General features: G+C 39.9%; 1 protein-coding gene across 10 annotated transcripts in view; it reads right to left on the bottom strand.

Annotated features, from left to right (window-relative positions):
* The window catches only part of SGCE (sarcoglycan epsilon), a 32,969-nt gene extending 19,011 nt beyond the window's left edge, over positions 1-13,958 (bottom strand). For 5 of the 10 annotated variants that reach the window (XM_053961420.1, XM_053961808.1, XM_053961166.1 and 2 more), the window contains exons 1-3: positions 13,789-13,958; positions 5,446-5,550; positions 1,464-1,586 (exon numbers count right to left, since the gene is read on the bottom strand). In XM_053961420.1, the coding sequence (XP_053817395.1) occupies positions 1,464-1,586; positions 5,446-5,550; positions 13,789-13,897 (337 nt within the window). In that variant the 5' untranslated portion in view covers positions 13,898-13,958. The remainder of the gene's footprint in view (positions 1-1,463; positions 1,587-5,445; positions 5,551-13,788) is intronic. The other 5 variants (XM_053961718.1, XM_053961076.1, XM_053961489.1 and 2 more) reach the window with 4 other exon arrangements.
* Between the last annotated feature and the right edge of the window lie 4,598 nt (positions 13,959-18,556).

Below are 18,556 nucleotides of genomic sequence, written 5' to 3' on the forward strand. Positions count from 1 at the left end.
TCTGAGTTGAAAGGGACCCACAAGGATCATGGAGCCCAAGTCTTAAGTGAGTGGCATGTACAGAGCTTGAACCCACAACCTGGCATTACTAGCACCCTGCTCTAAACAAATTCCCAGCAGGGAAATGATTTGAGGAAAATTCTGAAAGCCACCTGTGACACATTCTGGTTTGCCCTTTCTTTGTCAAGGTAGGCTATGGTAATGATACAGCTCAGCAGACAAAAATAAGAGTACCATGATAACACCTGACCTCATAAGTGTGAATTTCTGACATAATCACAATTGTCTCTGGGAATAGCAATTTCAGAGGATCTGAAACCAGATTCCTATTGCCTTGGAATCACATGAATGTCAAGAGGCTGCAGCTGTAAGACAATCCATCATTAGTAAAATTTCCAAGCTCCTTCCACCTATGTGCCAAAACTGAGAAAAAAACTGAAACAGAGGCAAACTTCACTCTGCTAGTCACCATGGCATAAATGAAGACTCAGGTATCTGTGTCAGGAAAAACACTCATTTTACAAAAAGATTAAATTTTAAAAACATTTGGGTTTACTCGTGTTTACTCAAAACTTAACCAATGCTAACAGAAGCTTATTTTTTCTTCAAAGTGAGTCTTAGAAATAGCACTCTCAAATAAATTAAAAAGTTTATTAATGAAACAGCCTTTGATTATGTGTGCACTGTACATAGGTTTTTCCTATTTTCCTATTATAGGAAAATAGTCATATTTATATAAGCTGGATGCATTTATTCCTTTTCACTGTTGATAAGCATGTGTGGCTGAATGCTCTCTCTCTTCTCACCCCTACCAGATTGCTTACACATATTCTAACCTGTGATAACCAGTCTTTTAGCTTTAGTATATAGCAAGACCATACTTAAGAAATCACAGCTCCTTCTCTAAAACTGATCTGTCTGCTAACATTAAACTGTTCCTAAAGATAGGAAGAAGGCTGAAGCAAAAGGACTATTCTTAAAAATAAAAGAAAACAGTATTATGAAGTCTCATATTTGATTTAACCTTCTATTTTGTCTTATATTTACTATATGCTTTCACATTGCTCCTTCATATAACCTGATAACATGCTATCTCTCAAACAGCGACCAGATAGCATTTTTAACAGACAATAAATTTCCACAATTTCATATTTAATGCAAAAGTGAAGAAACACTTCTTAATATCAGATATATATAATGGGTTACTACACCTTCCCAAATTAAGTACATTTTTTCACAATACACAATTATATGCATTTTTTTCACAAACAACCACAAATTAGAATATTTTAGAAGTTTAGGACTACACATTTTCTTTCATTTGAAGATATTTCAATAGAAACTAAAACCTATCTTGTTTATCTCATATGTTGAAACACAAGGTATGCTAAATAGACTTCAATTTTTATGACAATATTTTTTCTGTATCTGCATATAATATGGAAGATCTTAGCATCTCATACCAGGCTTTGGGTAAGGAGGAAATTCCCCCTTAAAGTACTCTCTCTCCAAAACATGAACAAACAGAACTCCAGCAGAAGGGTATACATTCCGATCAGAGTGCACCTTAGACAGAATTGTGTACACTGAAAAGCAGAAGGAGAGATAAGAGACAGAAAAAAGGCAAAAATGAGACATGCTCTAGGTAACTTCATGCATTTCAACAGCAATGCGGGCATCTGGGAGAAGGAAAGCAACAAATATTAGGCACCTGTTAATAAGATTTTTAAAAGGTTACGTACATTTAAGAACAGAACACAGAGCAAACCCTCTCTTTGCCCAACAGGATCCTTTCCAAGGCTGCAATAAACAAAACTGCCTATCTCAAGATTCCGAAAGTTGTATAAGCTCTTTTCTTTTATAGTAATTAAAAAAATGAGGAAGGCTATTTGTAATTTTATAGTTGGTTTATTTTTAATATTACATTAATAAAAGTACATTAAATGAATAACACAGTCATTTTTTCCTGATATTTTACATATAGAGAAAGCAAAAGAGGAATACAGAGGAACCTTACCAATCAACAGTTGTCATTCCCCACTGAACAGAAATGGCAGATTTTTCAATTCTTGTGCAGAAAAGGACATAACAACTCACTTCAGCTGATTTCTATGAGTTCTTACAGCTAGACTTTCTCAGACCACCAGGGCAAAATACTCAAACTTTGGTTAGAGAGCACTTTACTGAAGATGTTGGGCTTGTATTGAAGGATAAAACAAAAGAACAAGGGTATTTATAGGCCAGTCAGGTGAAACTGATTCCAAACAAAAAAAGTGAAGCCATGTTTTACAGGACTGAGAATCAAAAATGGAAAGAAAATTCGAAACAATCAGCATACATAAAAGCGATAGGGTGGGTTTTATTTAGTACAAAATTCACTGACAAGGGCATAGCTTTTTTAGGTATAACACATTTGATGCAGAACTACATATATATTTTAATGAATTAGAAGAATTAAGAAATCATTACAATAAATGAGATGATAAGAAGCCACTTTATCAACAAATTTCAACATGTAAGTATAAACAGAGAATACTGATTTAGTAGGTGTTTCTCAAGGTGTCTTAATAAGATTGATTGTAGCTCGTATGACTAATTTTATTACTACTGAATTTTAATTTAATGCCCTGAAAGAACTGATCATTGCTAATAGATTTTGTCAGTGAGATGAAGATTACAAAAGTAGTAGATAAAGATAGTAAGCCACAGACAATCACACACAGCTACCAGCCTTGCTTGCCAAACTGGAAGAAACTTCATGAGAAATCACATCTCCAAAAGCAAATTATAGGCCATACAGCACGGAGGTGCTGACACTGGGAAGACAGACTCCAAAAGAGAGTCACTTCAGAGACATTGTAACAAACTGATAGGAATAAACTTTTAGGTCCCAGAAGTGCAAATTTCAACCTTGGATCAATAAGCAGGACACATTTGAAATGTGGATAAATCTCATGTAATTCTTCAATGCTGGTGTAATTTTTTTAATCCTGGTATAATTTCTCCAGCCTTATAATTATACCAACTTTCCTACTTGAGATCTGCTTAAAAAGGCACCATTAATTAGGCATTAATCACAGGCATTCCAGCCCTTGCACCACGTTCTCTGAGTGGAATTTCTCTCACCTAATTTTAGATGTCTACAGAAACAACATCCACCACTAAGTTAGTCAGGCTCCTTTTATAGTCAGTGAAGAAGAAACAGATGCTTCTAGGGGTTGATTTATTTGATTTCTCCTGTAAAGTGAGATGAATCATGTCCTAGATTCCAGGCTACACTAACTAGATCTCCATGGACTGCAGAGGCATCTGAGAGGAGATGCAAACATCTGTAATGTAGACCTCCACATTTAGTTACGTACTCCCCACCCTTCAGGCTTAATGTTGCAGAATGTGTAACTCTGGATATACTACTGATCACATTCCACAGCATATGCTTTTTTGAAAACCACTTCTAACACAATACTGAACAGAGCACCTTTCTAATAATTTTATCTTAGTGACAAAATTAAAATGATCCTGAAATTTGAAGTGTTACAATCCTGTATGGTTAATAAAACAGTTACTGTAATTTTCATTATGTAGACTTACATACAGTAACATCACTGATTTACTTACTTAAAATTAGTAAATTATTATCCAAACAACCTCTGCATTCAATTCTGTGAATGAGCAGTAAACAGTACAAGGAAGTTCACTAATTTCCTTTAAAATGTCTTCAAGAAAAGCTGAAAAAGTAACATTAATAGAACAGAAGAGCTGACAAAAATATGATGGCTAGCTGAAAGTGCATCAAATACCTAGAAAAGTTTATTTTTCCACTTCTGATACTTTTCCTCTATGACAAAAATCCATTTCAAACAGGAAGAGCAGTGAAAAAGAAATGTGCTTTTTTTCCCTCAGTAAGCAATTCTTTCAGGAAGAAGTAAGCATAATAGAATCAGCAGTTACTGAAAAAAAAAAAAAAAAAAACATATAGCACTTATTTTGTCTGCTATAGGAAACCTATTACCACCACTAAGTGCCTGCCCATTCCTAGCAATGAGACATTCCCTGCTGCTGAAATAAATATACCAGTAAGGATTTGATGCAGATATAAAACACTGATCTTGGTGGAAGTCTAGAAACAACTCTCAGAAGGAAAAATCCCAGAAACCTGTTTTATCTTGTAATGACAAACACATCAAAATCACCACAAGTATGGTGATAAAAAACTGAGAAGTTCTTGCCCTCCTTGTCAAAGATGTCCTCTTTGTTTCCCCCCCAAGAAGTTTCTTCAAAACCAGAAGGAAAATGATGAGTCTTCAGTCTACTACAGCTATCACTAGCTTTTCAATAATGAAACAAGTGAAATGCTACTTTCTTCACAAGCTTTTAAAACCCTCAATTATTTTCATGAGCCTGAGACAAGATGAATGTGCAATCATCATCTTGGGTGATCTAGGGATGAAACAGAATAGATACTAATAGATACTTAACAAATAGATACTAATCTAATACAGCAGACTGCCAGCTGTGAATTGTCTGGGCAAATTCCCTGTGGTAGGTAAAAGTCTCAGGGACTGTGAAAAGCTTCTGTAATATTAATCATGGGAAATTAAAAATCTTCATTACTTAGGAACACATCAGATCCCTGCTAGAATCAGCTGCCATTGACAGCACTGCTTTCCTCTTTCTTGTTTCCAGATCACTTGGAGGACTTTCTGTAGATTCCAAGATCTCCTTATAGGTCTTGAACACAGACACAGCCAGGAATTCAGACAGGATTTTATCAGCCTGCATCTCAGAGCCTGTTACCAGAAACAGAAAACCCCAATCTCCAGAAATTTCACCATGTTGGTTGCAGCCTGTATGCCGATGATCCTCAGTAAAGAATTCACCTGGAAATTTTTGGGTTTTTTTTCCTAGAAATTGCAATTGGTTCTCTCCCCACTGATATTTAGCAGATGAAGAACAATCCCAGAAATAACTTGATCTGGAGGCCAATCCAGAGTGCCTGCCTAGATGAGCAACAAGTGCAAAGCTTCTTCTCAGCCAGTGTGCACTAGCTACAGTATTTGATGTGTACTTGCATAAATGACAGTAAAATAGTCTTTTTACAGTCATGCGCGAGAAGACTTTTTTAAATTGTTACAGAGAAGTTATTGTATTAAGCAAACTGCAGAAGTGTCTTCAAGCAACCAGCTATGATAAGAAAATGTGCAGTATTAGGTATAAATACAGCCATTATTTCAAGCAAAGCTACAGGAAAAGTCAGGGAAGACTAACAAGAACACACAGGTCTGTGAATATTTGAAGATTGAAGAAATGTAAAGTTTTCCAAATTACTTACCTTAAAATAGCACCCTACTCCTGAAACAAGGACATGACTGGAAAAGCAAGAGTAATATTAAAAGCAGGTTTGCTTGAACCAACAGGGTATTTAAATTTACAACCTAAACTCACCATTCTTCTGAGCAGCCTTTATTCTGCTGATAACATAACTGTGGGCTCGCTTAGTTGTCCAGTTAACAGTTCCATTATTGCCATCAGCAGAGCTTAGCAAAATAGCTTTTCACAATAAAACAAATGCAAAAAAAAAAAAATTAGTCAGATCAACAGACTGCCACAAACAATCTGATCAGATGGGATCAGACACCTCCTACATCATGTTTTAGTTTTAGTCAAGATTTAGGAACCACAGGTCAAAAAACAGAGGTGTTTGGTTTGAATATATAAATATATAATAACCTGTCCGACAATCATCTTTTTGACACCCATTTTTCCAAATAAGCTAAGTTTACACTAAATACATAAACCTCTGCAGACACTTCTGCTGACATAATTGTAATGAGAACAAAGATAAAGAAGACCATTCTCTAATAAATATGTTTGCACTGACAAAACCTCACATACAGGCAAAAATATATAAAGTAGCTTTCACTGGAGAGGTATATTTTGGTCAAAGTAGGAAAACTAAAGTAAGCAAGCTTTGCTTTTATAATGATGCTCATATAAAGACACATGGGGCTGATTGCCTTGCAGGCATAACCAATAATCAATTTTGAAAAAAGAACCCATTAAAAATGTCCGCCTACATCCCACACAACTAGAACACAGCCTGAAATCAGCTGGATACATGCAGCTGAAGGTGGAAGTTTTAAGTGCAGTGAGGAGCAAATGATTACTGGAGACAGAAAGCAGCTGTGGAGCTGACAGAAAGACTCCATCTCACCAGCAGCAGAGATGCCTGAGAAAGCTCCCTTCTCACTTTTTGTTCCTGTTCTTCTGTGATGAATAATAGGTATACCAGCTGTACAGTCACATGCCAGCTGAAAGTGCAGAGGGAAGGAACTGCAGTCAGATGCTAGGAAAGTGGCCATAATGAGTAGGTATTTTTATTTTGAAATTGTTTGGGAGTGAGAACTCATGTCAAACCCTGGATCAAAGATATTTTTAGACTAGCATCTTAATATCCTTGTAAAAACAGCAATACCAGAAACATCAAGGAGCAGTACTTGTGTACAGATTAACCCGTTTGCAGGAAGAAATGAACACTTATTGGAAAACATGCACAGTACATGAAAGAAACCTAAACATCTGTGGAAAGTTCTGACCTCTTACACCAGGCAGCTATTAAATTAGTGATAAGACATTGTTCAAACAGAATTCAGGAGGCCAAACAGATCTGGCTTAAGCATTAATAAATGTACACCACACTCAAGCTACAAATGTAGGACAGATATCTATTATTGATAATTTACACAAAACATCTAAAACTGAATTGAGAATGAAGTGTAATTAAAAAAATGTATTTTTAATGCACCTTTAATTTTATTATTTATTAAATCTAATAATTTGATTAATGCAATAATTAACATACCAACACAATAATAGTTCTAACAACTTTTTCCCTGCTGAACTGATCTGCACATATTGCAAGTCTTAATATAATAACATCCTAGGGACTGTGAAATTTAATACTGCATAGGACTTTGTGTAAATATTAGTAATTTATGAAAAACTCAAGAAATTCTTAAAAAGATCAAATAAAGTTGTTCCATTATTCCAACAGGATGAGCTGGGTAATCAGAGGCTTGTCAGCTACAAACCAGCACCAGTACCAGACAAAAGTAATTAATACAAGATTAGATAACTAAATTATTAAATGAAGAAAAGTATTAGCATTATCACAGTCCTTGTCAAAATTATTATACTTATCACAGTCCTTATTTAATCCTTATTAAGGATTTAATGCATCTTTTTAGACACTTGTGGTGAGCCCACAAGTTTTTCCTAATAAAGACAGCAATAATGACATTACCCTTAACTACACAGCTTGTCACTTAACACTTCAATTGAAAAAGTAGATACTAAATCATTTTAGCATATTTAAATGCAATTTAAAAAAGAAAAAAAATACAAGTTCCACAATATGTTTTTCAATATAAATGATCAGTAAATGTCTTTCATTTGGGTTCCAAGTTGTGCTAGGTTTGGCTGTGTGGATTGAAGGAGGTACCTGTCTACCTCTACATGCATTTCATAGAGGAACTGGAAAAGAACCAGTATGCTTATTTTCAGATCCTAGAGTTTATAGTGTGAGGTTTTCATATATATCACCATTGATTTGATTTCAAGTGACAGATGTGAAAATCAAAAGAATAGGGCTGCTAAAACGTTGATTTCTTATATGAGCTTTCTAGTGGGTCTCACAAAGTTTTGGCACTAGCCTTATGTAACTGGGGTGGAGAGAAGAGAGGCAGGATAGAGATGGGGAGGGAGACAAAGAATGACTTGTATGTATCAAATATACTGATAGAATTTGCAGGTAAAAACAAAGGCTAGGAGACTGACAAATAAGGCTAGGAGAGCTGACAGAACAGTCTGCATTGTCTGGTAGAAAGGTGATCAGCAATGTGCAGTTCAATAGAATAAAATGTAACTGCACAGCAGGAACAAAGGCAGCAGCATGCCAAACACATACTGTGAGCACACAATTCAGGGATGTTCAACTTGGGTAACAACCTAGAGATGTAAGTCAGGCTGAACAGAGCTTTCACCAGAACACTGGCTAGAACAGCTGACATGTAAACAGCAACATCAAGGAGGAACATGCAGACTTTATTTTTGTACTTGACACAGATATGATCACTGTTCAAATGCTCGGTCTAGCAGAACCTTCAAGTAGCAACTGACAACACGAGGAAGGCTCTGGGAAGATCTGAATATGATTAAAAGATGACAAAAGAGACCTTATACTACAGAATGCAGGGATTCAAACTATGCATTTTATCAAAGAGACAGTTTAGAATTAATTTAATCAGCCTTGTACTCACGATGAAAAGAATGCTAATAGTGTCAGGTTCTTCAGTGTGTTACACATGTTGCCACAGTTGCTGGAGAAGCCACCACTGCCTTCAACAGCAAGAGCAATTCATAGCTCTGTGCCTGGGACTTGAACATGCCCAGGTGAAGCATATCACAGTTTTTTCTTCTTTATGCAATTATATTTTCTTTAAATTATTCTTTAATTATAATTGTGCTGGTTATAAATAAAAATCACATTTATATTAATTTATATTCTTTTTTTCCCTTTTTAAAGTATATTTGCATAATACTTAGCCACTAAATATTTAACAGAGTGGATACCCACAACAATCTCTGACCACATAACAATCAGAAAAGGACACTAGTACCATGGACCAATTTCACCTTCCCCATTTCTTTACTGCACTCTGATCTCCAAACAGTATCCTGCACCTCTACCTATCCTTTTACTCCTTCTTTGAAGCAGCATCTCAAGCCCATCTCTCCTACTATTAAAGCAGCACATAGCTCCAGCTATCAAATCCAGCCACTTCCCCTCTCTCCTACACCTCCACCTTCCCCTAGGACCTGACATAAACAGATGTTTGTTACTTTGATGCCACAGGCCAGGGACTCGGGCCATGCTTACACTGCCCCTCTTGTGGCACAGGCCCATTGCAAAAAGCTACCCTTGCACTCCTCTACTGCATATGCCATCTGGCTCAGTCCTTCCTCTGAATTCTGAGCTGGAAGTGCAGATCCATACACAGCACATTTTTTCTGAAGGACTGCTGATAACTACACAGCAAAACAGTTAGAAACTGACACCATAAGTTGAAGTGAAACATCTGTGAAGAGAGAACCACCTGCAAGTTGCTTGACCGACAGCTGAAATCAAAGCTTGTAGCCAGACAGTTACTGAGGATCCACTGGTGGCCACACCAGATACTTGCCCAGTTGGTCATATGCTCCATAAAAGGAGGCAGAAGTTGCAGCACTCACCTACTCTCCCTCCTCTTCCAACTTCCATGCACTGTCCTCTTGCATACTAGGTACTATATGGCAGAAATTTACTATTAATTAGAAGGGATTCTCTCAGTGGAAATTCACATTGAGACTGGGTATTTTTTAACCCTCTTCAACAACAGCTACTATGTTAGAAACAGGAATTAATTTGTGTTAGTTCTCCATTGAAGTTTGCTCAGATCCCATCTACATTCCTGTTATTTAAACTGTTTAAAAGTCCAAATCAACCCCAGAAATGTTTCTCGGCTCTATTCTTATTCATCTTTACTCAGTAGGCAATAGTTTTCCATCTGTTCCTGTGCTATCCACTGGTTACTGTAACATCAGAACATTTCTCCTAAATCATTCAAGGAAAGTAACCAAATAAAGCATTTGTCAGTCTCCCTGTTAAACTTCAGTATTTGCATCCATGGGAATGCTACAAATTAACTACTGGGAGAATAAAACCCTCCTGATTCATTAACAGTAGCATTTACCCACCACCACCATTCCCCCTCCTACTGCAGGCCTGACAAGAGAACCAAGTTAGGTTAGCATTTCCACAAAGGTGAGGAAAACACTGTCAGTTCCTGTGATTCCAGCCCGAGTGTAACCAAGAGGTATGGCCAGGCCACCAGGATGTCTCCTACATTTCTATCATCTTTTGATACAAACTATCAGGGTATCCCAGCAATTGCACTCCAGATTTCTGAGGTGGCAATTGTTCTGAAAGACTAAGGGATTCAGAAAAGCTGTTGATTTCAATACACTAAGATTTCTGTTTGCTCAGTAGGTTGTTCTTTCTAACTTCTCATTTTCATGGCTTGGAGTGTCACTAAAATAGCCTACATTTAAAAGGCATTTTGTCTATTTGTGCTGCAATTGTAACAACATTTAGACACAGATTCAAATTCCTATGGAAGTAATCAAAACTAGCAACTCCCTTCTTTCATCTAGAAGTCTGCCAAGGAAGACACTCTAAACTCAGTGACGGTTGTAAATTTATCACTCTCTATTCAGGAAGAATCCAAAAGCTCTTCAGATACTGAAAAAAACAGATACTCTTGTCTAGGTTTTAAATTATTTTTTCTTTGATTGGAAATAATCTTTCTTCTAAAGAAAGGGTTTTACTTCAGTGACTGCAGTTCCTGAAGTACTTTAATGAACTTCCAACCAAATCTAAAAACATTAAGGAGCAAAAACAACCCTCTCTACACACTGAACAGTTACATCTTCTGCCATAAAGCTGACTTCTTATTGTCTGGCCTTAGGACCTCTAAGATATCTCCATGTACTGCCTATAAATAATGTGTTTCTGTAATGAAAAGCATATTAATGGAACAGCTACTTTTCCCCTCCTGTAATTACTTATTCAAGTAAGTACCTATTGACAGTAGATTGTCTGTATTGACCTGGCTCACATTACTAGTACAGACAGCATCTTCATAGGCAGGCAGACATCCAGAGGCTGTCTGGAAGGAAACCTGCTTCTCTGCCCTTATGCTTGCACCCATATCAGGAAAAAGGGCAGGTGTGCTGTGGTGTTAGTTTGAAAACACCAGACCATCTGTGAAATGTTCTGCCTCCTTGCACAGGGTGCGGCCTAGCAGAGGAGTGTTGCCAACGGCACTTCTGCTGTCAACAGCAGGACAAGTGCAGGGATCTGGTTCAGCCTCCTGGATCCCCGCCCCAGCCAGCGATTTCACAGCTGTTTTAAACAGGCACGTCTGCAGCCCTGCTCAAAGGAGGCACTCCCAGCACATTCTTCATCACCTAGCACACACCAGTGGAAACAATCCCATACCAGTCCTGGGCAGTACATACACTTCACTGAACTGTTTTTGTGGGTCGACTAGTTTTGAGCCAGGTGACCCAATCCTTAGTATCACCATACGCGTTATTTGTCACCAGGGAAAGCAGCAAATAATCCCTAGCTGTGCAAGGTCTGGAGAATGCTTTCTGGCAGCAGTGCAGCCTCATGACAAATTAATGTGACCACATAACCACAGCTTGCAAAGTGAGAACTAATGAGCTTCTTCCTCATTTTGACCCCTTTATAGGGAAAGGAGAATACAACTCCATTGCTCTACAATTCCCTATTCCTGGGATGAAACAAGGGTTCCAGGGACAACATGGGCACTGACAACTAATTCTAAGTGCAGAAATACAGGGCAAAACCACTGGCCACAGTCACTCAAACAAAGTTTTGATAACCACTCTCTCTGCAGATACACAATATGGGGGCAACTCATCGCTCTGCCAAACTAATATGACAGACAGCTCTACTAGTGTAATTTAGCAAACTTCTAGGAAGTCTGTTACTATAAAGCTAGAGTCAAAGAACGCCTAATTAGTTTCTAGTAGAAATGCTTAATCCTATATATCACTTCTTACAACAAAGTCCCATGTTTTTCTAGCAGTGAAGCATCATCAGCTTGCATTTGGGAGTCAATGCCTTCAATTTGACTACTATACCAGACCCCTAGGAGCAGCTGAAATCACTCTTACAACCTTTAAATTCTTAATTCTCATGAAATTCCTGGATGATGAAATAGTATTTTGCCTCAAGAAGGACAGGGAGAAGTGAGAGGCAAACAACCCCTCTGACTTGTGACAGCAGTTATCCTCCTCTAGAAAGCCTTTTTTCATACATCTTTAAGAAATGCAAAAAGCATAAGTTAACTTTCTTCTGTAGATGAAGTGCTACAACATAAATGGAAAAAACTAATCCATATTAGTTAAGGAGAACTAAAAGAACTCTATTTAGAAGTCCTGTGCTACTTCTCACATGCCATTTTGTCTGTCAGATGTCTCTTGCCTTATTAAGTAATGCTGCAGTACTTTACAGTTTACCTAAGATCAGGATTCAAAAGAATGGATTTTCATTCTGGGCAATGCATCTTTGAGCCAGCAGACAAGACTGGAACTTCTTTACTTAGGAAGAATGGAGGGGAGCTCAGGTGAGCTCCTGGGACAGCTTCATTCAGATCAGGAACATACTACAAATCTTCACCTTGCCGAAAAATAAATTTTATATTGATATCTCTTAAAAGAATGTAACTGAACTAAAGTTCATTCCTCCTTTTTTACATCAGTTTCAAACCACATATTCTTCTGTTTTAACTAATGAAATCTCACTGAACCAACCTTAGAAAGGTCTAAGTGGAAAAGTTATCATGAAAAAACTTTAAGACCTCTTCCCTTACCATGTAGCCTGGAAAGGACTTGTAGATTAAGCTCACAACTCAGCTTTTATAAGGTCATTTAGTTGACCTTTGTAAAAAACATTATTTCAGTTGATACTGAAAGCTTATTCTCAATTGTCCTAGTTCTTGCTTGGTTGCTATGCCACAATCAGTCATGGAGGGGAAGGCAGAAGAGGTAGGAAAAATTTCCAGAAAAGGGAAAAGCAGTGTGTTGCATCTAACAAATGAAGTTTTATCCTCACATTGAACAACTTCGCACTTAAGTTCTTACCACATCTTTAATATATCCAGTGCCTCCATGTCAATTCTGCTACCAATAACCTATGACAAGTATGGTCATAAATAAAAGAAGGGTACCTAGAGGGTACCTCCTCCTAGGGTATTAGGAGGGTACCAGGAGGGTACCTAGATACTATTCAAGAGAATATAGAGCAGACTGCTTGCAGATAACTCACCACTGACCTCTCAGAACTCAAAATAACCCAAACAGATTTCCTGCTGTTAACTTACTCCTGGTGTAACAAGTCTCACAAAGGCAGTCCTGTGGCTGGCCTGCTATTAAGTGTTAGCTGTTGGATGTATTTCACTGTGAAGAACCTTGTAGGTGAAAATCCTAGCTACTGCATGAAAGCTATTATATAGCTTTCAGGGACCAGGATCAAGACTTTTTCTGAATTCCCAATTCTGGCTCGGTTGGTCTAAGTGGTCAAGATGGGAAATAACGGAGAAGAAGGGCAACACAAAAGACAACCCCGTACTCACAACAGCCCGTCTCTCGCGTCAGGCACCAGGTCGGGGGACCAGAGGAGCGCAGCGGGCCCGGCCCAGTCCTCGGGAGCGGAGCCTCCCGCGCCATCCAGCGATTCTGAGGCAGGCCTGGCTCCCGCGCCCCGCCGGCAGTCCCGCTCCGGTCTCACCCACCGCCCCCGGGCTCCCTCAGCCCGGGCCCCGGCCGCGTTCGGGCGCGCCCGCCGTGCCGGGAGGGGCTGTGGCGGTCCTGGGGCGGGGGCACGCAGGCCGCATCCCCGCACCGCCTGTGGAGCGTCCTCTGGGAGCCGCGGGAGCCGCGGCATGGGGGGATGCTGGGACAGCCCAGACCCCGCACTGACAGGGAGCACGGAGCAGCGGGAATAGGGCGCGCAGCGAGCCGCAGCCGGAGGGCGAGGCGGGGGGGCGGTTCCGCCGGGAGGGGACACCAAGCCCAAGCAGAGGGAGCACCGCGGCGCAGGCTGGCCGCTGCGGGCGGGGCCCGCCACCGCTCGCCGCGGGGAGACGCGCCGTGACCGACCTGTCAGCAGGAGCGTGGTGAGGGCGCTGTGCGGCCACGGACCCGCCGCGCAGCACCGCATCGTTCCCCGCTCCTCCGCCTGCTGCTGCCGACACCACCGCCGCCGCATCCTCTATGCCGCCAAGTACCGCTACTCCTGCCGCCCCCGCCGCCTCGCCCCGCGGCGGCCGCAGCATCCTCCCCTTCCCGCCCCGCTCCTCCCCGCCCCGCCCCGGCGGCCGTCTCCCGGCAGCGCGGCCGGGAAATGCTGGGCATGCCGGGAGGAGCCTCTCGCCGCCATGGCGGGGTGGGCGCGGGGAGTGGGGCTGCTCGGTGCGGGCTCTGCAGGGAGCAGGCTCCGCGGGATACGGTTCCCCTCAGGACGCGGGCAGAGCGCTTGTGGCCCCTGGCGGAGGCGGGGGCTGCCCTGCCCCGCCCCGCGGTGCAGATGTGGCGGGACGAAGCCGTGGTGACCCGGGTGGAGGGGCAAGGCAGCGGCGGAGGTCCCCCGCCCAGCCTAACCCGCGCCTTCCCTTGGAAACCCGGCAGGGGAGGGCGGTATCCCACGCCTCACAGGCTTGCCTGGTGCACACGGGTGTGCTTTGCTCTTGGAAAAGATCGTGGCGAAAGCCCTCCCAACAGCAGGTTTTTAAACACCTTACTCTGTCATACTGGAGAGGGTCCACCAGAGGGTTAAAAAGATGATTACGGGTCTGGAGCATCTCTTATGAGAAGAGACTGCAGGAACTGGGCCTCTTCAGTCTGGGGAAGACTGAGAGGGGAATCTCAGCAACGCGTTTAAATATTTCAAAGGTGGGTGCCAAGAGGATGGTGCCAGGCTGTTTCCAGTGGTGGTCAGCAACAGGATGAGGAGCCATGGCCACAAATTAAAACACAAGAAGTTTTACCTCAGCACGAGGAAGAACTTTACACCGAGGGCAGCAAAACACTGGAACAGGCTGCACAGAGAGGTTGTGGACTCTCCCTCTCTGAAGACATTCAGGACCCACCTACACACATTCCTGTGTGATCTGCTCTAGGTGACTTTGCCTTGGCAGGAGGTTGAACTGGATGATCTCTGGAGGTCTCTTCCAATATTAACAATTCTGTGATTCTGTGACACCAGCAGTAGGGCACCTGGCAGGCTAACCTAGTGCACACAGATATGGCTGTGGAGGAGGAGATCACAGCAAAAGCCCTTGCAACTGCAGTTTTCTGACTAACTTACCTTATTTTAAGCCTATATCCTTACTCCACATAAAGCTGGTTTGTTTCTTCCAGTGTTCAGCAGCTGTTCCTGCAGCTGGTGGAATTGTGAGTGGGATGTCGGGAGGGGTTGGTCAGGGTCCTAGCTCCAGGCTGACCTGTGTGTGGAGGCTTGCATCCAGTTTCCTGTGTCAGGTCTGACCATTCCATGCTGTTTCACTTCCACTGTCTGCATTATGTTTTCTGGACTCATTACTGATTTTTGACTGTCATTTAATGTCTGTGGCATAGCTCAAAAGCTATGGCAGTCTTTGCTGAGCTGTGAAAGCAAATCTCCCTGTGGAGGATGGAAGAATATTGTCAAAAGTAGTTCTTGGCAATGGTGATGTATTTTGAGAGTAGGTGTATGTATATGTCATATATAACTGCTTAAGACACAGTGTTATGTAAATACTGCATTTTCTTCCAGGGAGCTACTCTCTCTCAGCTTTCTGAATGATTCATATAAGAGTAGTCCCTGTACTAGAACTACATACTCCACAACGAAAGCCCATCTCAACAAAAAGATCAGTTTTTACTTTTATTTTCTCACTCTAGTGGACTGCCATGTTTGCTATTTGAAAATTGCAGTAAGTCTTCCATTATCCATCCTTCATTTTTCATAGAGAATTTTGATTTCTCATGAAATTTCATAAGCATTTCCACTCTAGCAAGCCAAATGTATTTGCAAAAAAAGTAATAATAATTCTATCCTTTTGAGATTTGGAAGAAAGAAATATAATCTGTCTTACTCAAATTGTATTTACCTTATTGAACTCTTTATAAGCTGGGGAAAAAAGACAACTGTAGAAGACTTCACCCTATCCATCTTTAGTCTTGTTACAGCTCTAAATTTCCATTAATCCATCTCATGAAGGGGAACTTTACATAGCAAGAGCTCTTCAGTATAAATACTCTGCCTGACATTAAGATGCAAAATAGTCTGGTGTTTTAGTCAGCCAGCTCATTATCCTAGATAAAGGACTTTTTTTCTTCTCATTCCACAGAGACTTTCAGAATATATTTAAATTTTAATTTGACTACAAAGATATTTAAGAGCAGAAATCACACTCCTTCCCTTACCTGTGCCTAGAAGTACTGTTCTGTTTCATGACACTTTTTGATTTTGGGTAGGCCTATTTCCTCTCTGAAATTAATGTGATTTTTTTTGCTCATTCCCTTATGTAAGTATAGAAAGCCATACAGATGCAGCTGTTCCATAAGAATCTTGGATAGCCAGCTCATGCTCTGATGGTAATGTTTAGAGTAACAAGTCTATATAATATATAGGTAGCTCTCCAACACTAATTGTAATGCTAGTGAAGTGTCTGATTTTTGTAAACATCTGTGCTGTCATCAGCTTATAAATTACCATTTTCTTTCCAAGTATTCCATGTTGAAATATTATACACTATAAAACAGTCACCATCATTTTAATGTAGTAGCAGCACTATAATAGTGCTCAGTGCTTTGCCACCTTTGCATAGAAAGAAAGTGTCCGTTTATCTAAAATATGTTTGTGATGTCCTCTGGAGAAGAAAAGGTCATGGACATGGAAAGCAGTGCCACAAAAGCCTGCCTTGTCCCACTGCTTCCTTCCTGGCAGCACTTGTGTGTGAGTGGATATCTCTGTCTTTTTTATAAGTGTATTTGAGGCTGGCATTCCAAATCACACATCACTGACCCAGCCCTGCAAGACAGACTGACTCACCTGGGAAACTTTGCCTAATGCAGTGCACTTAAGAATCCTACCCTTACATTCCTAAAATGAAGTGATATTAACACAACATCTTGTTTAAATCAGCCACCAGTGATTTGATATTGATTAGTAATACTCCCTCTGTAAATATTTCTTTCTCCTGTAATTTAACAGACTGCCTGTATTGAAACTAATTGAAAGGGAACAGTGATGAGACATTTTTACAGAAATTGTTCTGTATTCCATATTTACTGGATTTACTTTGGCAAGGAGCAGAGCTGGCTTCTAGCACTACAATAGTTTTTAGCTAAAGCTTTTTAATTCCAGAGTATATACCCCACATTTTTCAGGAATGCAAAAGTAACAATTACTGTTTCCTCATGCATTTTGCAGACGTCAAAGGTTTATTTTGTTGTTCAGACACATTAGGAGGCTGATTTCATGGAGAAGGAATACAGCCTAATCCATTTGCCTCTTTCTTTTAGAGCACAGGTCCTTTGAGCTTGATCTTTATAGGTGCTGAATGGTTGCAAGTGTTTGGTGTTTCTGGAGATCAGCCCACCTAAACAAAAGAAGAGCAGTCTTTTTTTTTTTCCCTTCCTTTTTTTAGGCATTCTTGTGAGAAAAAAATATTTTTATATTGTTGTATAGCTTTCAGTAAGGTTAGCAACTACTATACATATGTCATTATGTAAGACATAAACAGAACAACTGCAATTCTTGTTACAGTTTGCAAGTCCTGAGGAGTTTATAATACCACCTTTCATTACATTCCAAGGATTCTTATTTCCATTTGTACTTCTGTCTTTCTAATGTTTACTGGAAGCCTTTTGGCATGTTAATGTAGTAATTTGTGACTACAGTACACTATTTGTTTTCATGCAGTGTTCAACGAAATGTTTTATATGCAGCACTGCTACAGGATACTATATACAACAAAAAAATCTTTAAAAATTGTGAGGTTAAGAATTTTGGTATTATGTCAACTGCACCCAACAGATGCTTATTGGAACAAAGCACATTATTTAAAACTTCAGAGTTGAACAGAAATAGATTTATGAGCTCTGGTTTTAGCTGATTTAGCCCATGTATTTTATCTTTTACTAGAATTTTAAAGTGTAAAGAGGAGTTCAAAAGATCAAATTATATAATATATATTTTATATGTACTATATATTATATAGCAGTTATCTCTGGAATCTGGCATATATTTTGGAAAATACCATGTGTTCAGAGAAAGAAGGTTATCTCCAAATATAGGAGTGATAAACAGGAACAAATTTTAAAAAATAAGAACTTGGAAGAAACAAGAAGTGCACTGTAAGTTAAAACAGCCCACAAGAGTCTTCAGTTTGCTGAAGCAGCACTTGTATAGCCAGCAGCCTTATGTGCCAGTAACTTTGGCCTTATTTTAGAGGTTATAGTTTCACATGTCAATGTAGATCTTCTGGCTTTTAAGACAGGCTCTACTGCATCTAAAATACTGGTTCTTGTCAACATTATAGCAAGCTTTACACCTTTATATGTTAAAGTAGCCCATATTTGCCCCTCTCTCCCTCTTCAGGGAGACTGTCAGCTAGCAATGAATAAAATAATATCGAGGTGTGCTTTTCTTTTTTGAAAAGCTTCAATTTCAAGCATATTTGCTGCTGGGTGCTCACTGATGGCTCATACTACAGATTAAAAAAAAAAAAATACTGACTCTGCTTTTCACCACAATTTTTCCTGTGCTCAAAGCTTTTAGGGAATATATTGGTTTAAAACATTAATATTGCTATCTGGGATTCAAACTGCTATTCTTGAAAAATACAAAAATAGCTAGGCAGTGGTATGTTTGCTTTTTCTT

Source organism: Vidua chalybeata, chromosome 1 (assembly GCF_026979565.1).
Source record: "Vidua chalybeata isolate OUT-0048 chromosome 1, bVidCha1 merged haplotype, whole genome shotgun sequence".
NCBI classification, from domain to species: Eukaryota; Metazoa; Chordata; class Aves; order Passeriformes; family Viduidae; genus Vidua; species Vidua chalybeata.